Genomic DNA, 24,063 nt, shown 5'->3' on the forward strand with positions numbered 1-24,063 from the left:
TTTTGTTCTATGTATAATTCTCCCTTCCTCAAATATTGTGATAGAAATGCTTTTTCTTAAATTAGAGGACAAATCATCTAATCTTTCTCCTCTTCCTTCTTTTACCACTTCATTATTTTGTTGGAATTAATTTTCAGTGTAATTATTTTCTTTCTTGCAATATACATAAAAGGAATTACTGTGCCGGTAAGAAAAGAAGCATTATCTCTCAGTGGAGGTGAAAATCATAATGCTATCCTTTGACCTTCTGAACCTTCCCCCTCCCTCTGCTTGTGCCTGTCCCAAACCCAATGCAAGTGTTGCTAATTAAGTGAATTGTTTGATATATTATATCATTTCCCCCTTTTGCATGCATACCTCTTCCTTTTTTATTCTTAAATTCTACTTTAAAAGTGTTATATGTTTTGTGTACATTGCCTAGACTTCAGTAGATGGTGGGGTTCTCTAAAAAGCCAGTAAATAAAATAAACATAATTTCAGTAAGTAATACAAAAATATATATATATAAAAGCTGTTTTATTTTTCAGGCAGCTGACTCTTTTTCTCCTCTCCTCTTTCTTTCTGTTTTTTTTTTTCTCTGTGCAGAATAAAAATCGTTTTGCCTAGCAGACGTGCCTTGTGTTTGAGGATGGATAGAGAGTACTGGACAGAGCTAACCAGTGGTCTAGGATTATATTTTTCTTCTGTGTTTCCAAAGCAAAGGTGTGTCAGTAAGGTACTTACTGATGCTGAAGAGGCATGAGTGGTTTTGATACACTCTCTCGAGGAAGCACTGCCGGTGCCTGAGCTTATAAGATTGTCACAGGAACAGGAGGTTTTTTTTTTCCAGATGTTGTGCTTCAGCAGGTCACCTGTTTGCTGTAGCTCCATCTCCAGAGTTCCTTAATTTTTTCAATAAATTGACAAAAATAAACCATGAACCAGTCCAAATGGATTGAATGGAGGACTCTGAATATGAGTAGCAGTAGTTCTGTGAATGTCTCCGAACCTCACTTCTGCCCACTCGGATTCGGCCACTACAGTTCAATAGACGTGTGTGTCCTGGAGACTGTTATCATAGTGCTGCTAACAGTTTTGATCATCCTTGGGAATTTAACAGTGATTTTTGTCTTTCATTGTGCTCCGCTTCTGCACCATTACACGACCAGCTATTTTATTCAGACTATGGCTTATGCTGACTTCTTTGTTGGAGTTAGTTGCTTAGTTCCCACACTTTCATTGCTCCACTACTCCACGGGCATTCATGAATCTTTGACTTGCCAGATTTTTGGATATATCATCTCTGTGCTAAAAAGTGTATCCATGGCATGCCTTGCCTGTATCAGTGTGGATCGCTACCTGGCCATCACCAAACCTCTGTCCTACAATCAGCTAGTTACACCTTGCCGTTTGCGAATCTGCATCATTTTGATCTGGATGTACTCTTGTCTAATCTTTTTGCCTTCGTTTTTCAGTTGGGGGAAACCTGGTTACCATGGTGACATTTTTGAATGGTGCGCTACCTCCTGGCACACCAGCGCCTATTTTACTGGTTTTATTGTGTGCCTACTGTATGCTCCAGCTGCCTTGGTCATCTGCTTCACGTACTTCCACATCTTTAAAATCTGTCGGCAGCACACCAAAGAGATCAATGAGCGAAGGGCCCGCTTTCCCAGTCAGGAGGTGGATGCCACTGGTGACAATGGGCACAGCCCTGACAGTCGTTATGCTATGGTTTTATTCAGGATAACCAGTGTATTCTACATACTCTGGCTTCCTTACATCATCTACTTTTTGCTTGAAAGCTCCCGAGTGCTGGAAAACTCAGCCCTGTCCTTCTTTACGACATGGCTCGCTATAAGCAATAGTTTCTGTAACTGTGTGATCTACAGCCTTTCCAACAGTGTTTTCAGGCTGGGGCTTCGGAGGTTGTCAGAGACGATATGTTCCTCTTGTATGTGTTTAAATGACAGGGATATACGGGATCCGAAACCCCGAAAGCGGGCTAACTCCTGCTCTATTTAAAGTCAGCTGCTTTTGTGGTGACAGTGAATCAAACTCAGTCTGGTACTGGAGGTGGGATAGTATTTTGAAATGCCTGGAGACTTGCCACAACTCAAAATATTTACTTGAATAGTTCACGCAGATGACCTATGGGAATTTGAAGGTGATATATATATAAAGAGAGCAAAAAATAGAAGAATTTGCTGAGGGAACTGACATACAAAGCGTACACAAATTAGACATTTTTATTATTTCCCTGTGGGAAGAATGTGAATTTTAGCTCTGTCAGTTGTGTAGTAGAAAGAGAGTAAAAAGGGAAGGTGCAATATAAACAGTTCTGAAATCTTCCACATTGCATTAAAAACAACTGGCACACCAAAGCAAGACCCTTCAGAAATAAACATAAGCAAGAGAGGAAGCAGATTTAGCTGTATCATTTTTCCCTTATAGAAAAATACTAGGTGCACTAAAGTGCATTTTTTAATTTACTTTTTGAAATACTGCAGATTGAGATAATCTCTATAAGGTATTGCTCAGTAAGATGGTTCTCCATTGTAGGTTTGCCTAATAGCAATGTTGTACTTGTTGAAAAGGACCCCACGCCGTCACATTGAGAAACCCACAGGTTGCTTCTGCTTTGTACTAGCTATTCTTCCAAAGCAAAGGTGTCAGAAACAGGAGATGCAAAACCATTTTGAAATGAAAGGGAGAAAATGAAATAGTTCCCGAAAGAACCTTTGATAAACTAAAGACATTATAAAACTGCTATATTTTATTTCTGAAGCTCTTTTCAGGCCAAGTTGTCTGTCCTTTTACTTTTAAAATCTACAGGCATCTGATTTTATATAACTACTAGGTCTGAATATTTCTTAAAAATGGTGTGAGATATTTTAATATCTAACCTACATTCAGTGAGAATATGCAGAATATTGTAGCGCATATTTACAGTATGTGTCTTGTGACAGGTCACAAGGTAAAAAAGAACCTTTAAGAGCTCTTTTGTGCCATGGGGCAAATAAAATATTCAGGCTCCTAAAATGATCACAAATGCTGATTTCTGCTTGCTATTGCTGGGCTTCTGGGATTGATTATTTTCTAGTGATTGGTCTTTGTTTTCTAGCTCAGATCTGTGCAGTGTATTGGTCAATATACATTTTGCACACTCAATTATCACACAATTAACACTCAGTTACCACACAATTAAACTTAAAACAAAGTGGTCAGAATATGTTCCTTACAATAGTAATATAATGTTTTTTTAGGGTAGTAACTGCCCCTCTGTACAAGTTGCCCCAATTAACACAGGTTACCCCTTTTCTCCATTTCCATCGTTTAGCCAATAAGGATCCTCTATGTTTATCCCACACCCTTCTGAATTACATTACCATCTTCACTACCTCTTCCAGGAGGGCATTTCATGCATTCATCACCCTTTCTGAAGAAATATTTCCTGATGTTCCTGAGTCTACCCCCTCGGGAGTTTCATATCATCTACACCTTTCTTTCCATTGGAAAAGCTTTGATTTTTATGCATCATTATTAGCTTTCAGCAATGTAAAAGTCTGCATCATTTTCCCTGTCTCTTCTCTTCTCTAAGGTATACATATTCAGGTATTTCGGTCTCATCTCATATGGCTTTTGATGCAGACCACACACATTTTGGTTGCCATTCTCTGGACCACTTCCATCCTGTCTCTATCCTTTTTGAGACACAGTCTCCAGAATTTGAACCTGATTTGTTTCAAATTTACCCAGTTAAAAAAGTGCTCTCTGAAGCCATCAGAAAATCAGCAAAAGATTTTATTTAACTATTTTTTTGTTAACAATTCTTAATCTTCAGTTTTGTGTGTGGGTTTTGTTTTGTTTTTTTAAATGTTAGAGTCATTTTAATTTAGCTGACCCAAAAAAGGCAATTAAACTGGAATCCTCCTTGAGGATGTGCACCACTAAAATGTAATATTCCAGACCTTCCAAAGGGAATATTAGGAGGCTTATACCTGGCTGCCCATTAATCCCCTGATGACTTGATCTGCAGAGGACTGGAAGACCTCCAGGAAGGGTAAAGCCTTCAGCCCTTAATCGTGAGGTTTACAACTTTTCTCCCATTGAAAGTATGTAATCCTATAATATTTAGTACCGTCCATCTTTGAGAAACATTTCTGCCTAGTTGATTTTGTGAGCTGGTTAGGTTGAAGTATCTTTTTAAAGGAAAAATTAATGTCCTTTCAGCATGCAGCCCTAGCGTTTAGCTAGCTAAGAATATCTTCCTAGTTGGAAACTAGTTAGAAACAAAAGTATTTTGCTGATACACCAACTTGAAAATTGTCTGCCATATGTTAAGAAAATTTGGGATAATATTATTGATGTCAGATGAAGCTTTAGGAAATAGTGGCATTGTCATTCATGAATATGGCTAGAAGGCTATAACTGCATGATCATAGATGCATTTGTAATCCATATTTTTCGTTGTGACATACAATTTTATCAACTCATTTAGTAGGGCAACTGTTTTTAGGTTTGAGGATGTTAGGAATCTAAATTGGGGTTTATCTGTTTTTGAGTGTAGTAATGTAAGGCTGTGATGCAGATACTGGCAGTATTTCCTACAACTGCACCAGATAAATATCTTACAATGCTTCAAGCAAATTTGAAGACTGGGTTACAGTGCTACGTTGTATGTGATTCCTTGAATTTATATGCACAATTGTTGTTGTTTTTTTAATCATTCAGCACATGTTCTGGCTCTACCAGCACATGTTAGGCTCCCAAACTTGTATGTATTAGTGATATAAAATATATATTTCATTTGTTTACTATTTAAAACTCACTCCACAGGGCTGAATTTTCAAAAGGTTTTACACACATATAAATGGACTTTACGTGCATAATTGGACTTTTGAAATTGCTACTTTTGAAATTGCTACTTTTATGTGCATAACTTCTTTGAAAATTCATTCCTTAAAAGTGAATTTTAAAAGCCCAGCACACGAATTAATTAGGGGATGCATGAATAAGTGGGGCTCGCGCACGCCGAGTGGATTTTAAAAGCCGCTGAGGTAGGCGCATATCTCCCGCAGTGCGCACATCTCAGAAGTTTTCAAAAAAAGGGCGGGGAGTGTGAGGGGCATGGACACGCTCTGGCACGTGCCGAGGCTCCCTGCCGCATAATTTTACTTCTGGTATGGATGACGTGTACGTTAAAAATCTAAGAACACGAGGCAGATCTGCGAGGATTTAAGGGTCGGGGCTCACGGGGTGGGGGGTGAAGGCTATTAAACTGGGCAGGTTTGGAGGACCTAGCTCTTAACTTGGTGAACTGGGAACGAACAGGTAAAACTGGGAATGGCGTTGGTAACACCCGTTTTAAAATCCCCCAGTTTACCTAGTAGAAGTAGGATTTGCGCGCAGATGCATGTGCCCACTTAAAATTTGGCACACGTGCACGCGGCCAGACTATTTCAGAACATGCATGCATATGTTAATAAAATGGCCATGTCCCTGTGTGCAGGCTGACATATGTGTGCACCAGCGCCGGTTTGAAAGTTACCGTCCCTGTGTAGTGAACATGTGTTTTTTTGATTAGATGAAAAATGAGATGCACATGTTGTAATGTGCAGCAGGAGGGATTACACGTAAGGGGAAAGAATATTTGATCCTCGGAGCTACGTGCAACAGCCTGCTTGTATAGGTTGTATGTGATGCAGGAACTGTTTATCTTTTGACAAGTAATAGAAAAGTATTTATAATTTCTTGAAATCCCGTATGTCATTTCTTGAACATAAAATTCATTCTTTTCCTGCGTGTCTGAGGTAGTAAGAACACACATTTATGCTGAAGCGATGCATTATCAATGTTCTCTGTGAGTGTTATGTAAATACCAATCCAGGTTCTTGCAATGAGTGGATTTTACCAGTGGTTTGTCTTACTCCACATATGCAGAGTATAGTTTGCTTAAAAATAATTCATATGCTGTCACATATTTCTTTCATCACTTAAAAAAAAAAGGCATGTATGAAAGGAACAAAGCATTTTTCTGTCATCAAGCGCCAGGGGTTTACTTTTGCCAGCCTCCATATATATGTGAAATAAAAATAAAATTTATGACTTGAAAGGATGACAGGCACGCTTTTATTTCCCCTGTTAAGAATGACCAACTAGTGGGTCTCTGTACCTTTGACTTAGAGTCATTCATAAATCATGAAAAAACATTTATACAATGCATTAAAGTGATGCATTTCAGACCTACAGTTAAGATGATTTATTAGCCTCTACAACATCCAGACATTGAACCATAAAGGTCCATAGTGCATCTTATTAATTTCACTTTTTCTTTGCTTCTGGTTGTCTTACTTAAATTCTTGTTTATCAGAGATGATTAATCAAGAATGATGCATTCACAGAAGCAGGTCTGGGTACTGACTCATAACAGATCATTCCTGGAATGATCAGTACACAACTTTAAAGTGCAAGCCTTGCAGTAAGGGGGGCTTGTTTTCAGCTCCGACAGAAATAAGCACCTGAGGAATGCTCTAAAAACTTCCAATTTTAAAGTTTTGCTTTTTTTTTTAATTCCATGCATTTTTCATATCCGGGTCTATTTATCGGCCATTGCCAGGTCCTGGCTGGTACACCCATGTCTGCCTGTGCATTTTAGCCCCATGCATTGTACTCTCAGCAGTTGACCACACACAAACCAGCTGTTGGGAATTATGGAAAATGTTTAAAATATATTTTGTTCACCATATAAAAGGAAGTTTTTAAACAATCCTTGGAAGCCTCCATTGTTTGTTTTTTTTCCTCAAACATTGTCATGCTTTAAAGGTTTTTTAAAATTATAAAAATGGTGTTGAACAGAAAGGGTTTAAGCTAAAGAACACTTGTAACTGATATGTAGCCTTAATTTTCAAGGATTGTATGGTAAATTATTGGGGATAATGTCCTCAGATGGATTCATTTTCCACATATCTTGACATAGATGAACTTCCCTTGTAAGCCAGGGTAATTATTGGTGTTGGAATCTAGAAATTATTTATCATAGTCATTTATCATAGATGCAGGTTTCTTCTATTGACCTTTTTCCGAACATTTCGGCAGTAGTTTTCGAACATTTGGGCAGTATCTCTGCTTCACAGTCTGTGTGTTTGCATGCAACTGCTGTCTGAATTTTGCTGAAGGTGTTTACAATACATATCTAATGTATTGCGGAGCTATTTGTAATAATGATTGGCAAGGGGCCCTTTCATAATGCCTGTTAACAGCACATACAAAATGTAAATATTTAACACAAATAACTTGATCACGCTTTTGGCCCAATTCATCAAGATCATTTCCCATAGGTGCAATATAGGAAAAAAAAAAAAAGCCTTAATGATTTGATCCCTTAATTACAAAAACGTCCCTTGTAAGCAAAAACAATACAAGGTTTTAAATACACTAAAATACATTAAAATATACAACTGCGCACAGTGGCATATATGGCTGCACATAGATTTAGAATATATTCTATAAACTCTTCTGTCTAATAAAAAATGTGAATCTTTACCCTGCAACATACACAAGTATGTATGCTTATGCGTGAATACATGTATTGCATTGAAAGTGAGTATTTCAGTGCATTGAATGTATGTACTTTTCCTGTTTTAAAAATATATGTACGTATATTGTCTGAAAATAAAATAGGAATGCTTTCTTAAACTGGTATATTTTAAAACATGAACGCCTAATTGACATTACCAGTTTTACCAATTACGCCACCAATTTGCCCAGTCCATCTTCATTTCATCAAGATTCTTCTGGTTCTTCCATCTGAACTCCAGCCAGTTTACCCAGGCCTCTATTATGCTTTAAAAGTGTTTTAACCTAAAAAAGAAAATAATGAGTGGAAAATTTTAATAGTTTTTCCTGAAAAAAGTGATGTGGGTAGGTAATGAAAGGGTGAAAGACTGCTTTCAGCAGCAGGAATCTAGAAATGAAAGGCTGCAAGACTGCTTTCAGCAGCAGGAATCTAGGAATGAAAGGGTGCAAGACTGCTTTCAGCAGCAGGAATCTAGGAATGAAAGGGTGCAAGACTGCTTGCAGCAGCAGGAATCTAGAAATGAAAGGCTGCAAGACTGCTTTCAGCAGCAGGAATCTAGGAATGAAAGGCTGCAAGACTGCTTTCAGCAGCAGGAATCTAGGAATGAAAGGCTGCAAGACTGCTTTCAGCAGCAGGAATCTAGGAATGAAAGGCTGCAAGACTGCTTGCAGCAGCAGGAATCTAGGAATGCAAGGCTGCTTTCAGCAGCAGGAATCTAGGAATCAAAGGGTGCAAGACTGCTTGCAGCAGCAGGAATCTAGGAATGAAAGGGTGCAAGACTGCTTTCAGCAGCAGGAATCTAGGAATGAAAGACTGCAAGACTGCTTGCAGCAGCAGGAATCTAGGAATGCAAGGCTGCTTTCAGCAGCAGGAATCTAGGAATGAAAGGGTGCAAGACTGCTTTCAGCAGCAGGAATCTAGGAATGAAAGACTGCAAGACTGCTTGCAGCAGCAGGAATCTAGGAATGCAAGGCTGCTTTCAGCAGCAGGAATCTAGGAATCAAAGGGTGCAAGACTGCTTTCAGCAGCAGGAATCTAGGAATGAAAGGGTGCAAGACTGCTTTCAGCCGCAGGAATCTAGGAATGAAAGGGTGCAAGACTGCTTTCAGCAGCAGGAATCTAGGAATGAAAGGCTGCAAGACTGCTTTCAGCAGCAGGAATCTAGGAATGAAAGGCTGCAAGACTGCTTGCAGCAGCAGGAATCTAGGAATCAAAGGGTGCAAGACTGCTTGCAGCAGCAGGAATCTAGGAATGAAAGGGTGCAAGACTGCTTGCAGCAGCAGGAATCTAGAAATCAAAGGGTGCAAGACTGCTTTCAGCAGCAGGAATCTAGGAATCAAAGGGTGCAAGACTGCTTTCAGCAGCAGGAATCTAGGAATGAAAGGCTGCAAGACTGCTTGCAGCAGCAGGAATCTAGGAATGAAAGGCTGCAAGACTGCTTGCAGCAGCAGGAATCTAGGAATCAAAGGGTGCAAGACTGCTTGCAGCAGCAGGAATCTAGGAATGAAAGGGTGCAAGACTGCTTGCAGCAGCAGGAATCTAGGAATGAAAGGGTGCAAGACTGCTTGCAGCAGCAGGAATCTAGGAATGAAAGGGTGCAAGACTGCTTGCAGCAGCAGGAATCTAGAAATGCTTTTCTTCGAGATCTTTCTAAAAATAGGACACAGTTTAGCAATAGGCAGTCCTTTAGGAGTATTCAGTCTGCTTATTTTTATAGCAGTAATACAGATACAAGTAGATACAAGTTACAGCTAACGACAGTGTGGGGTCACTGCTCTGTGCAAGTTACATTTTGTTGTTTTGTTTTATTTACTTTGGTGGGGGGAGGGGGATTATCTAACCTTTCATGTTGGACCTGAATATCTTGCTTTTGTAGCTGCCATCCTTTGTGTGAACTAGCTTGCACATGTTATAGTTAGAGGAAAACTCAAAATATATATATTTTATGTGTGGTCTGTGCCTAATGTTGCTCTAGCATATTGAATAGTGCAATGTTATTCTAAAAAATCTACAGGATTTCTAAAAAAAAAAATAGATGGGGCATTTTGAAGTGAAAAACTACATTTTTGTGCAGTTGTTAAATAGATTTATATATTAGAGAAAACTATGTTCTTGAAGGAAATAGGAAGAATCCTTTTTAGTACTAAACACAAGCTGAAGCGGCAGTCCTTCCCTTTGTAAGGATCAAAGGAAAACCCATTTGAAAGGAAGGGGTTCAGAAATCATGTGGCTGCCATTCAAATTGTATGCACCTTCTTATAATTAATTCTGTTGTATAGTGACTCACCTAATGCGATGAACATTTTTCAAAGACCTGTCTTTTTTTTTTTCAGTTTGTGTCAGTAGAGAATAAACCATGTTGCAATGAATATCATCTGGTCTGGAGAAGTGATTTTAATTAAAATTCCCCATAAACTGTCTTAAACATTCTGTCCACTGTTTCTCTAATATTCCCAAACACACAGAGAAGCTCCTTCGCTACTGCATCATAAAAAAAAAACTGTCATGTGCTAAATGAGCTTGAGTACTTATTTCACAGATCGCATTTGATTTGTTTTGGTTTTTTTCACCTGTTTCATGGTAAAAATAAGGGGGTGTACTCCAATAAATCCATATAGTCCAAACAAAATTGAGCAGATTAATACGGACATTTGTTTAATTCTTTGAGTAAACCAGAGAACAGAAATGGATTACAGGTCCCTCCTTTCTGCTTTACTCAAAGAATTAAATAAATCTCCGTTTTCTTCTGCACAATGTTGTTCGGACTATATGGATTTATTGGAGTACACCCCCTTATTTTTACCACGCTTATTAAGTGTCATCTTCCCTACCCTTCCGTTTTTGCCTGTTTCAGAAGGATGGGGGAACTTGCCTCTCAATGCAGTGAATAGCACAGTACACTTTTTTTGTCACAAAACTCCTCTACTGTGGCAATGTTCATGCTGTGTTTATAAATCTATGTAGGCCCGTAGCTCCATTTCTTGTATGTAACTCAAAAAAGTTACGTAATCTAAATGCAGATTTTCCAGTTGATGTGATTCATGAGCTGACAATAGTGCAGATACGGCATGTTGTGATAGTGTGTGTGTGTGTATATATATATGTATGTAGATATCTATACATATATACACACACACATACATATTTTATTAAACATGCTGATTCAGAAGAAATATGACTAACCAGATATGGCTATTTATACCATAGGGATTTTTTTTACTTTTACTTTATTAGATTCGATAGATTGCCTTTCTTTTCAGCAAATCAAGGTTTATATTTTCCTAAAAATTTTCAAACTGAGTTCACTTAGTCATTGCCTGAATTAAAAAGTGTTTTATTTCATTGTTGTTAAGGTTGCTCTGAACCCCTCTGTTTTAAAATCTGTAATGCTGAAAGAAAATAAAAGATAATAAAATAGTATTATGTATATCAAAATCTGTCTCTGTTTGTTATCTCATATTTAACTGGACTATGTGGAAAAGCTTAATTAAGAATTCTCAAGTGACTGGAATATCAAACAATGTTTACATATGGTCTTGAGACTGTCAAGCATTTTCTCAATTATAATACTTGCCAGAAAAGTTCTGAAACCTTAAAACTTATTTTTGTAAAGTGGATTAAACTCTTGTATGTTATATTGATACTAGAAAGGTGATTATGAGTGTGCAATATGCCTCTCTTCTACATATAATCTTATTAGAAAAGCATATGTGATATCCCAGATGAAGTATAACAAGTCATGTTTGGTTGTGGTACAAGGCCTTGGGTAGTAATATTCAAAACAAGTTGTATTCTGGAGCTTCTTGGTGCTTTTATGAAATAAGCATCTGATATTTGTAAAAGAAAACAACTTATATTAACAAAGTGCTTTAATATTTTTCCCCGATGAGTTGAATAACGTAACCATGTTGGAAATTTTCCATGTGGAAAATTGATTTTGGTGATTAATTCCACAAAACAAGTGGAATAATTTGAGCCATGATTTATTAGTTATAAAGGCACATAAGTCTTATAAGTATTCATAACTTGAACATTCTTAAGTCTAAATCCAGATAGATAATAATGAGGTTGATTTTGAGAGGGTTTGTTTGGCTAAACTAAGGACTTAGTGGTTTTTAAATTTACCACCACAGTGACTGGAACATCCCCAATTTATTTGGGTGAGTTTTAGGAAGATAAAACATATCCGGATAAATTGGGGATGTTCTGGAGGCATTTTGGAGCAGGTCAAACTTAGCACAATCTACCTAGCTGCAATCATGCTAGTTAGAGAGAACATGGTACAAATCTACTCTTCTTTCACCTTTCATCCCTCCAAATCACATTAAATCTTTATTGATGGTAACTGTGCTGTTCATATATATGACTGCACATGTATAATTGCCCCCCAGAACCCACCCCACCCTGCAAACCTCACCCCAAGTTACTAGTGCCCCCTCTTACAGTGGTATAAAAAGTAAAAAAAACAAAAACAACCCAATGAGCCTTCACTCCCAAAACGGGAGTGCATTACGGCCGAAATGGGATTTGCGATAAATCCCGTTTCGGCCATAATGCACAGCTATCTCAGGCATAATGCCCAGAAAAAAGGTATAGTTATTTCCAATGTTAAATCCCACGATAGGGTGCATTACGATATCACACGCAATGTTAACCAGCCCTCATTTGCATTTACTCCACCCACTTGAATAAAATTTTCAAATTTGCATACGTATTTTACGATGTGGTATTTATCACATGTGTTTCTGGCATATTATGCAGGTGTTAGGACCATAACACATTTTGATAAATGACTCCTTAGCTACATAACTTATTTTGGTTAACTCCGATATTAATTGTTATCCGAGTAAGTTATCGCGCTGAGTCTGGTCATGCCTTGAGGCAGTCAAAAAGTTATCCAGATTGCTATTCAGTGGCGTGACTGTAACATTGACTTTCTGGTTTAAATTATCCTGATAACTTACCCAGTCTGTCTGAGGCTCAATATTGACCTCAGTGTTTATAACCTTTAAAAAGTAAGCTCATAGCTGGATACATATAGTAAATATTGATTGCATGTGCATCTGGTGAGATAGCAGCACTCCACTGGCCCCTGCCCTATCAGCTTCCCCTTCCCCTCAAAGTGTTTAATCTGATGGCACATTACCTGATAAGACAAACCGTCATGTCCAATTGCTTAATCAGAAAAAAATTGGAGGTTTAATAACCAGCCATCTCAATCTGTTTTCTTTTTCATTTCGTAGAATAAGTAAAGTGAAAAGACTGTAATGTGTTCCAGTGATGCCTCTTGTTCTGTGATCGCCTTTCTTCTTTGTGTAAAGTGTACCTTGGACAATGAACCGTTTTGCTTTTCATTCCTTTCTTTTCACTCCCTCTATGATTCTGACTTTAGAAAAGCACAATTAGAGAGCTATCATTTTGTAAGAAGTTTTCCTGTGGGCCTAACACACAGCTAACAGGGGAGAAATGTGAACCTTGGTGCAAGTAGTCTCATTATTTTTAAAGGTATTTTTGTTTCCTAATGGTATAACATACAAATGCACAAGGGGAGCATCACAATATTTTGCCTTATTGATTTGCTTCCTTTAAGCATTACTTCAGGCCTCTGTCAAGATAAACCCAGCTGGTGTTGACATTATTGTCCCAGTACCATGCTCTAGTGAAGCTAAGAATCTTTCCTTCTGCTTTCCGGTCCCAAGAGCTGTTCCTTTCTTTCCAGTGACCCCATTCCTTGATAGAGACTTGGGAACTCACAGCTAGTCTGTAGCCAACATATACTGCTTAGCAGCAAGGACAAAACACCTGCAGAGGTTTCTGGCCTACAAGGTATACAACTGTATTCCTACCAGATCAATTCAATCACCAGTTTGGGATATTTGTTAAGGATTTTTCTGCTAGGAATAAAATGGGAGAAAATCTTAGTGAAAATAGTCTAAAGCGAGCAGGACTTTTAGTAATGCTAGTTGTATGTGTTGGGGACAGTATTTTTAGTTTTTAACTATGTTAGATCTTATTGCTATTATTAAAACTTATTTACATCTTTAGGCTATAACTGTGATAAAATTATTACATTATAGAAAGTCTCATAACTGTGCAAGTTCTTTATGTAATCACTCTAAGATTTGTATGATGATCTGCAAAAATGATTCAATTAAGTGATAATTTTTCCCTTTGCCCATTCACTTTATGAACAATTGTAATGAACAGTTCCATCAAGAAATGTTCATCTGTTTGCAATTACAAAGGTTTTTGAAGCACTGGAAATGAAGTTCATTGTGAATTTCGATTTTAAGTCTATTGCTTTTCAGTGTTGTAACTGCTTATCTATCCATTGTCTTGGAAAAAATTCTTAGAGGTCAATATTTAGAGAGTTTGTCCAGCTAAATTCAGGTCAGCCAGTGGGAATTTGAAAATTCCCACTGGCTGACCACCTCTGAGTTATCTGGCTAAGTAGCAGCTGGTTAAAATTTAGCCAGATAACTTGTAGGCATTCTGGGCTGGAGTCGAGCTAGCTGAATAACTTATCTGCTAACTCTCAGGTAGATTTTAAAAGCCTTACTCGTGCAAATACGGCCCCATACACGCGTATGTGGGCAGTGCGAGCAACGCAAATCTTAAGAAGCTGCAAAGTACGCACATACATACCCGTGCAGGCGTCAAGAGCAAGGGGGTGGAAAAGAGGCGGGGCATGGGCATTCCTGGGCGGGGCATGGGCATTCCTGGGCGGGGCCAAGAGTTACACGCATAACTCCGAATTATAGAAAAGCAGACCATGGCGCACGTCAATGTGTTATCCGCGTAACTTAATTTCTAGTCCTGATGAGGAGCAAGTCTGGAGAGCTCATGTTTTAGGGATTTTCAAGACTATTGAACTACCATATATACTTCAGGGGAGAGAGGGGGGAGAGAGCGAGAAGTGTAGGAGAGACAATATGACTCTCTATATATCTACCACTGCAAGAGGGCACTTTTCAGCTCAGAGTGGGTTTGAATCATAAGAACTTTATACAAACCTTTATTAAACCCAATTACACTAACTGCCATAACCATATCCTCTGGCAATGAATTCCAGAGCTTAATTATGCATTGAGTGAAAAAGAATTTTGTTCGATTTGTTTTAAATGAGCTACTTGCTAACTTCATAGAGTGCCCCCCAGTCCTTCTATTGTCTGAGAGAGTAAATAACCAATTTATATTAACCTGTTCAAGTTCTTCATTCCCTCCCCTATGGCCAGGGTGCAAGTGTGTAACGCACCAATGTAGCCCCCCACCCCAACCCACCCTGAGTTGAAAGTGCCCCTCTTACAGTGGGAGATATATATAGTGTCATATTGTCTCTCCTACAGTTCTCTCTCTCCCCCCCCCCCCTCATAAAAGCCGCTAAAGCCCTGGTGGTAATACGGACAGGACATTTACTTGAGCCACCTCTTAAGATCATATGCACGGAGGTGTTATTTTAAATTGTGCGTACAATGCCTCCAAAATAGATGTGATTTGGAATGAGAAAAGATACACAAAGATGAGATTTCTACAATGTTCTCTCACCTTGGCTTGATGCATCTACTGATGTGTACTGTGCTGTTCGTACGTCTGACTGTGCATGTAAAATTGGCCCCAAAACCCTAGTCCACCACCAAAACCTCACCTCAAGTTACTAGGCGACCCTCCTATAGTGGTATAAATAGATGACAAGTGTGCCACCCCAGAGGGTCTGTCTCTCTCACTCTCTCAAATACCGTTTTGGGCATAATGCACAGCTTAACCCCAGGAAAAAAAGGTGTAGTTATTTCTGGCGTTAAAAACATGCATTACGCTGCATTAATGCCCCTCATTTTCATAAACTCCTCCCCTTTGAATACATTTTTTAAAATGTTCATTTGCATAACGCACTTTGATGAATGACCCTGTAAGTTTTCCCTAAGACATGGAGGACAACAGCCTCTTCTATTCTTCTGTCTTGGCTTCCTGTCTCCAAATGGTACCACATAATGGCATGTCTAACTTTGAACCACATGTTTCTCTATGGTACCACTCAGCGATGGGAGGTTAAGCCAGCAAGAAACAAAATGCTCAACCTCCTGTAGCTCAGTCATACCAATCAGGGGAAGTGGTTATAGGGGTGGAGTCAATGCTGGCTTTGGGGGAGGGAGAGGTTAATTTAGGTTTGGATTGGGGGAGGGGGAATTCATGGCCTCTGGAGCTATTCCCCAATGTTTATTGGCCTATTCACTTTTGGCTGGTAAGCACAGAGGAACTGCAATGCTATTTTTGCTATGCAGAGCATATGTTAAAAAGATCATGCTATTTAGAATGCACATTCGGTATATAATTATTTTCATACAATGTGCAGTAAAGCCAGATATAAAGTGTGTTAAAGCTATCATATTAATGTGACTGACCAGCCAATTTAAATGTTTTTAATAAGTTGGTAGTGGCCTATATCATCCAGTCTGTGCCAGCTGGTTTATTTCTTTGTTTACTGGATCATTTTACTGTAATATATATTTTTTAATGTACGCCATCAAGCACATTGGATTGCTGCAACATATAAATATTTTAAATAAATAAATAAACATAAGCCCTCTTGTTAGATTTAGATATTTAAACTAAATTGTCTGTCCATTTTAATTTTATATTTGATGATATATGATTGCATGTTATTTGTATCTACTTCACATAGACTGGAGACATATGTAGGGTCCAAAAAGGCTTAGCTGAAAAATTACAAAATAGCTTGATCACTAGCCTTAAAGGTACTGTACAATGTACATACTACTATCAAGGTCATTTTCCCCCACACTAGTTCTTGCTTTTTTGAGTAATATCTCAGCTCAGCCTCCAAAAAAGTCTTTTTTCCAAGAAATTGAAAGTGGTTAGTGGATAGAAAGGAAATGAAAAGGGCAATGTGCCAGTCCCTCCTGCTATAATGTATGTGATGAGGACTGCTGGGAAAATCAATTAATCAGGCAAAACATATATAATCACACACAGAGGGGAAAATAAAAGAGTACTGCAAAGATGTCTCTCCAACTTCTCATATACCTTCTGCCCCTCAAAGGCACAGTTAATAGATGCTTGGAAAGTTACAACTTCAGACATTTAAGGGATTCTCTAAAACAAAATGAAACTTAAGAGTCTCCTACCCTTTTGATCACAGTATTGAGCCCTTAATTCAATTGTGGAGAGCAAGAATGTACTCAGCCTTGCCTTACACCAGCCCGTAAGAGTGTGTGGACAGTTATGTCAATCACAACATTCCGAGCCTGATGGCAAAGCATTATTGAATGGGGAGAGACTAAGATATTTATGAGACAGAGAAGGAAAAACTTAAGTTGTTTACCTGCAATGGGTGTTCTCTGTGGACAGCAGGATAATCAGTCACACTAGTGGGAGACAAGAGGGCTTTTCTGACCACACACACAGCTTTTCACAATGCCGCTGCTGCCTCAGTCTTGTACCAAAGCTTAGCAAGAAGCCAAGTCCAGAAGGATATGTATGGCTGATTATCCTGCTGTTCATGAAGAACAGCTGTTACAGGAAAGTAACTTGATTTTCTTCGAGGGATAAGCAGGGTGATCAGCCACACAAATGGGACTCCTAGCTAAGGTTTATCTTTCAACAAAAAAAAAGAATATGGAAAAAACTATCTGCCAACAGGTGGTAAACATATATTAGTGAGGAAAAAACCTTTATCGTAATTTACATTTCAAGAAAGACAACCAGAAATAATAAAAATGAACCCTAAAGGGGATGCATTTGGGTTCTTCCTCTCAAAGAGCTGCTAGACTGAGCAGACTGCATCAAAAGTCAGTGTCTTGCCGCCACCACCCCCCCCCCCCCCCCCCAAAAAAAAAATAGCAAGATGTGAATGTGTTTACAGAAGTCTACATCAGAGCTTTCCAAGTCTCCTCAATCTAAGACAAGCCCTCAATACAGTCATGGCCCTAATATCATGAGCCTTGACGTGCCCTTCTAGAATACTATCTGTCTTAGCATAACACATTATCCAAGTAGAATTCATTTGATTTCAGAAACCAAGCCTTATTGTGGTCAAAAGATAAAAAGCTGACCAAACGTCCTCTGAACCTTGATCTGCTCCAAATTGAAGGTTTCTGCTCTCTTGCTGCTTAGACTGTGCAGGATTTATAAACTTGTAGCTTGGGGAAAAACGCTGGTAGAGCAATTGACTGGTTAAAGTGGAAATCTGATACCACCTTGGGCAGGAACTTTGGAGGGATGCACAGCACTACCTCATATGGTGAAACTTTAAATAAGGTAGATAAGTCACTAGGGCCTGGAATTCACTAACTAAAGGCCGAAAGTGTCTGTCACCAAAAATATGACCTTCCAGACCAGATACTTCAACTCACAGAAGTCAGGGGCTCAAAAGGGGCTTTCATCAGCTGGATAAGAACAACATGGAGGTCCCACGACACAGCAGGAGGTTTGATGGGATATTGTGCATTAATGTGCTTTTAATGCATACTAAATGCCAAAGTCAGCATTTAATGCTCTTTAGTGATATTTAGCAAACAAGCCCCTTAGTATGGCAAGGATCAAGTTTTACTATCTTTCATTGATCAAAACCCGTCATGTAGGAAGTGAAGCACATAGTGCATTTCTCAGGATATTTTGTTCTGATAAGCTTGACATTTTCAGTGACATTTTTACAGCAACAAGAACAAAAGTTCCTGTTTTAGACTCTCAGAGACTGCTATTAATATCTGAGAGAATGAAAAATCCATTTTATTTGAGACGTTTACATCATATTTCTAAGTTTATACCACATTCAGGATTTTACTTGCCAATACATTAAAAGTAAGACCATACAATCTAGACATAAATATGTTTAAAGAAACATTTGTGTATCCTCCCACTTTATCCACTCTATACAGAGTAATAGATGTAAATTGCCCCTTGTTTACAGATCTCCTGAAATAGAAACTAGAAACCTTCTAGACTAGCAATAATTAGCACAAGGTAACAATTTAGCCTCTCATCTAGACACATAGAAGTAAACTACAGTGGTAGATGGTTATCCTTAAGGGGCCTATGTAGTAAAGAGTGGTGCATTTAAAACAAAGTAAAAAATAAAAACATTGTGGAGGTAATTTTCAAAGGAGTTATGCACATAAAAGTAACATCCTACTGTAGCAATTTTCAAAAACCTTTTACTCCTATGAACAATTTAATGACATATATTGTAGCAATATTTAAAATCCCATTTATAGAAACATAGAAATGATGGCAGAAGAAGACCAAACGGCCCATCCAGTCTGGCCAGCAAGCTTTCACACTTTTTTTTTTCTTCTCATACTTATCTGTTACTCTTGGCCCTTATTAGTAACTTTTTGGTTCTGGTTACCTTCCACCCCCGCCATTGATATAGGGGTAGATTTTATAAATGTGCACCAGGCACGAACAAAAGTACGCTGGATTTTATAAGATACACATGTAGCCGCGCGTATCTTATAAAATCCGGGTTTGGCGCACGCAAGGGGGTGCACATTTGTACGCTGCCTGTTCCCTCCGAGGCCGCTCCGAAATCGGAGCGGCCTCGGAGGGAACTTTCTTTCCACCCCCCCACACCTTCCCCTCCCTTCCCCTACCTAACCACCCCCGGCTCTATCTAAACCCCCCCCCCCTACCTTTGTTGGCAGATTTACGCCTGCCGAAAGCAGATGTATATCTGCGCACGCCAGCGGGCTGCTGGTGCGCCATCACCCGACCCGGGGGCTGGTCCGGAGGCCTCGACCACGCCCCCGGGCCGGCACCACGCCCCCAAAATGCCGCATCACTCGCGGCCCGCCCCCGACACGCCCCTCCATGCAAGCCCCGGGACTTACGCGCGCCACCGAGCCTATGCAAAATAGGCTCGGCGCGCGCAGGGAGGGTTTGGGGTAGGTTTTCGGGGGGTACGCGCGTATCCCTTTGAAAATCTACCCCATAGAGAGCAGTGCTGGAGCTGCATCTAAGTGAAATATCTAGCTTAATTGGTTAGAGGTAGTATCTGCTGCAATAAGCAAGCTACTCCCACTCTTATTTGTTTACCCAGCCTGTGCCATTCAGTCCTTGTTGGTTGTTGTCTGAATATAATTCCTCTTTTCTTTATTCCCCCCTGCCGTTGAAGCAGTTAGTTGCGCTGGATATGTATTCCAAGTGAAGTATGAGGCTTAATTGATTCGGGGTAGTAACCACCATAACAAGCAAGCTACACCCATAATTATTTGTTTACCCAGACTATATAATTCAGTCCTTGTTGGTTGTTGCCTGAATATAAATCCTCTTTTCCTCTTTCCCCCCTACCGTTGAAGCAGAGAGCTATGCTGGATATGCATTGAAAGTGAAGTATCAGTCTTTCCCCCCTGCCGTTGAAGCAGAGAGCTATGCCATATGCATTGAAAGTGAAGTATCAGAATTATTTGGTTTGGGGTAGTAACCGCCTCAACAAGCAAGTTACTCCCCATTTTTTTGTGAATGCAAATCCTTTTTACCACATTTCCTCTTGCCGTTGAAGCATAGAGCAATGCTGGAGTCGCATTGACAGTGAGTATGTTTATTGAATAAGGGTATTAATCTCCAGGTAGTGGCTGTCATTCCTGCAAGCTACCCCCATGCCTCTTCTCTTCATTCACATCCTCTAGTCTTTATGGATCCACATTATTTATCCCACGCCCCTTTGAAGCCCTTCACAGTTTTGGTCTTCACCAGGGCGTTCCAGGCATCCATCACCCTCTCCGTGAAGAAATACTTCCTGACATTGGTTCTGAGTCTTCCTCCCTGGAGTTTCAAATCGTGATCCCTGGTTCTGCTGATTTTTTTCCAGTGGAAAATGTTTGTCATTTTCTTTAGATCATTAAAACCTTTCAAGTATCTGAAAGTCTGTATCATATCATCCCTTCTCCTCCTTTCCTCCAGGGTGTACATATTTAGTTTCTTCAATCTCTCCACATAAGGCATTCGATGAAGACCCTCCACCTTTATGGTCGTCCTTCTCTGGACCGCCTCCATCCTGTTTCTGTCCCTTCGGAGATACGGTCTCCAGAACTGAGCACAGTACTCCAGGTGACCTGTACAATCACTTCCCTTTTCTTACTCGAGTAAAATCCAGTTTTATGCATGTAAATGCGGTTGTTTTTTTTTTAAATCAGGCCCACTATGTACAGAATCCCTAAAGTGGGGAAAACTAAGGGCCTGATTCACTAAGATATTTCTCCCATTCTGTGTCTATGGGAAATACCTCGATGATGCAGGCCCTGAGTTGCTTACCTGTAACAGGTATTCTCAGTGGGCAGCAGGATAATCAGCTGAACAAGTGGGTGACATCATCCAATGGCACTGAAGTTGAGCATTTCATGGAAAGCTGTAGAAAAGCCTAGAGGTTTTGACATTTACAGCTTAGGACTTCTCACCCAGTCGCAGCCACATGGTGCCTCCCATTCCCCCATTTAAAGACTCAAGAAACCAACTCCAAAAAGGAGAGGTCAGAGAAAACGAATGACTGATTATTCTGCTGACCACAGGGCACACAGGTAAGCAACTTAAATTTTTTTCCCCCATAAAGAAACAGCTACACAGTGGGAATTTACAGCCAAGGTTATCTCCCCCCCCCCCCAAAAAAAAATGGGGGGAGGGGAAGAGCAGGTCAATATTTGTGGAGCAAGCAAGACCTTTTCCATGTGTTTTTTTCAATAATGTTTTAAGTTTATCTTTTGGCAGGATAACCTGAAATAAAAATAGGCCCTGTGAGGGTGGGGTTGGATACTAATCCTCAAAGAGACCTTAGAACGAGGTAAACAAATCTTTTGAGCAATAGTCCCCGCCTTGCATTCATGCTATTAATTCAGACCACCCCAAGTTGGGTTACTATTTATATTATATACACACATATGTGAAGGGTATTTACCAGGCAGCTATACTGCCTCCCAGTAACTCAAAGCTTTCATTGTGTTTCTCTTCATGTTGCTGAAAGGACTAAGCTCATATATACACATACACAGGCAAACACAGAGAGGCAGACACCTGAGTGGCTGCTGCTGCCCAGGAAGATCTGCCACCTTCAGACCTCAACCCAGGAGGGCTTCCTGCTGCTATGGGGGGTACTTACCCAGGGAAAGAGATCCCAGCTGTTGCTCTCCAGGGGAAAAGGAATGGTGAGGTGGGGGGGGGGGGGGAAGGGAATGGGCAAAAGAGGCCAGAGAGAATGAGGAGGTGGGGATGGAAGAATAAGGGCAAAAGGGTAAAAAAGTTAAGTGAAACAAAACACGAGAAAAAAAACAAAACAGGTGAGCAAGCTGCCACGAAGCGAATGGTTATAATGATGTTACTACATTCTGGCAACTCCCTCCCTCCTGAGCTTGCAGTGCCTCCACGGATCCGAGACTCAGCCGAGTAGCCCTGATTGAGGTATCCAGTGTGCTCCACTTCAGGAGTGTTCAAGCCCCCAGTTTGCTCCCCACTGGCTTAATTGCAGCCGGATAGTGTCAGTATTCAGCACTGCCCCCACTATGTTCAACCAAGTCTGGTCATGGTGGAGAGCAGACCTAGAGTCATCCAGGTATGTTCACCCAGATAACGTTAAACCTAACTGGTTATATACATTACATAGCTGGTTAAATTATGTACCCTGTCGGGGGGATACATACTTATAAAATAAGATTTACTAGCTAGTCAACTCTGTCTATTTTGTTATATTGTGTCCCAAATGTAGAAAATTGGGAGGGTGGGTGGGTGGGATTTACGTGTGTTGGCAGCATGATGGCAAGGAGAAAGCAGGCCAGCACTCAGGCTACACCTCCTTATATGCCTCCATGCCCCCTGGCTTGTCTTGCTCTCCTCCCCCAAAAGGGTTCAAATTGGCCAGTGGCCACCTGGAAACCTGATAGGGGAAGGAGTCTGGGAAAGCTGTATTTACCCTCCTGTTTACAGCGTAATAAAAACATATGTAAATTTATATACTTTCTAATCATAATCACCTGAAACATTTTGTTACAGTTTTGAAATTGACAAGCTTGCCTAATATTGCATTGGTATCCATTCATTGTTTACCAATGAATTTTTAGAAAATGGAAAATGTTCTGGTTTGGAAAGCTTTTTTTGCACCCCACATCTCTGTATAAAATTGCATAACAGAGTGTGGGGAGGTGAGTAAATTATTGTAGCCAATATTGTCCAGCCTCTGGCAGAGGCAAACTGACTTCACTTCTGAAACCTTCCAATGAATGAGAAGTAACCCAAAAACACACCAAGAACTCAGTGTATACTGTACTCATGATTCCTGTATTTTTGTTCTGTGGTGTGTGCTTTGACAGAAGGACAGATGCTTCAGGCAGTTGATTTGTTTCCTACAGTTGCAGTGCTACCAAGAGGACCAGCATGCAGTGGAGAGCTCTTGGTATAATTGTTAAAGCTCAGAATGAAGGAAGATCTTGGACTCGACTCGAGCATAATTCTAGTACTGACCCTGCTGTTGACTCTTTGCGCCCTACGGCAATTCACTTCATCATCCTGTGTCTCAACTGTCCATCTGTAATTATATTTAAATAATAACACAAATTCTGCCCAAGCAGGTGTCCATAAATAGATTGTTAACTTTAGTGAAGGGTTCTGCTGGCTGAGATGTAATTAACTTAATTTTATGGACCTGCTTTTCATAATATAATTCAAGCTCTGTCTTTCTCTGCTATCCTTTCTTCCAGTATCTGCTTGAAGTTGATACTGCTCATCAATTTCTCAACAGCATCTGTTTTCTGATATTTAAGTAATTGCACTCATGTAGATTGCAGTTAGATGCTTCATTGCTATTTGAAGTTGTTAAAACTAAAATGTATGCTTTTGGATGAGCCAGAAAGCCAGAAGTAATATCTGAGCCTCAGAAACAAAACTGTTTTACAGCTGTACGGTACTTAGTTGCCATTCTTCACTAGTGGTCAGAAATATTGTCCTCTGACTTAGGAATACATTGTATCTGGAAACTGGCATTTCTTTTCAATAGTGTTCTCCACTTTATTACTGCAAAGTCGGATAACTTCAGCATCATTTCTTTAACCTCCTGTCAGAGAAATATACACAGTCACTGCAACCTGTGCGGGACAGGGCAGCATATTAGGGGCCAAAGGGAGCATATTATGCTCAAATTATATTCTCCTTTCAGCTGATTCAGCTTATACCGTCATTGACAATCAAAATCACCTCAGAACTATTGGCTGGATATATCTTCATAGTAGGATATCTTCCCCAACAAATAGGATTAGTGGAGAAACACACAAACGTTTACATCTCACAAAATGCAGGGAGGACAGGGGTCCTCAGCGAGCCTCATCCACAGCTGCACATTACCTCCTTGCTGATCAGATGACACCGCAGTTCCAGCCCTACTTAATCCAGCCTGTCCATTTCCTCAGCACCTCTTAATTGGGTCAACTCGGCTCCTTGACCTGGCCATTCCTGCTTTGTTATCCTACCTTGCCTTGTGGCCTACCTTGGCCTCCTGTCTTGCCTTGTTA

General features: G+C 39.9%; 2 protein-coding genes across 2 annotated transcripts in view; both read left to right on the forward strand.

Annotated features, from left to right (window-relative positions):
- Positions 1–24,063, forward strand: part of RABGAP1L (RAB GTPase activating protein 1 like) — a 768,100-nt gene that overhangs the window by 308,671 nt on the left and 435,366 nt on the right.
- Positions 617–7,357, forward strand: GPR52 (G protein-coupled receptor 52). The gene has a single exon (XM_029618150.1). The coding sequence runs from the start codon at positions 916–918 to the stop codon at positions 2,002–2,004; it is 1,089 nt and encodes a 362-aa protein (XP_029474010.1). The 5' UTR covers positions 617–915; the 3' UTR covers positions 2,005–7,357.

Source organism: Rhinatrema bivittatum, chromosome 10 (assembly GCF_901001135.1).
Source record: "Rhinatrema bivittatum chromosome 10, aRhiBiv1.1, whole genome shotgun sequence".
NCBI classification, from domain to species: domain Eukaryota; kingdom Metazoa; phylum Chordata; class Amphibia; order Gymnophiona; family Rhinatrematidae; genus Rhinatrema; species Rhinatrema bivittatum.

Coding starts and splice junctions, on each gene's coding strand:
- GPR52 (XM_029618150.1), top strand. CDS start 916: ATGAACCAGTCCAAATGGATTGAATGGAGGACTCTGAATATGAGTAGC.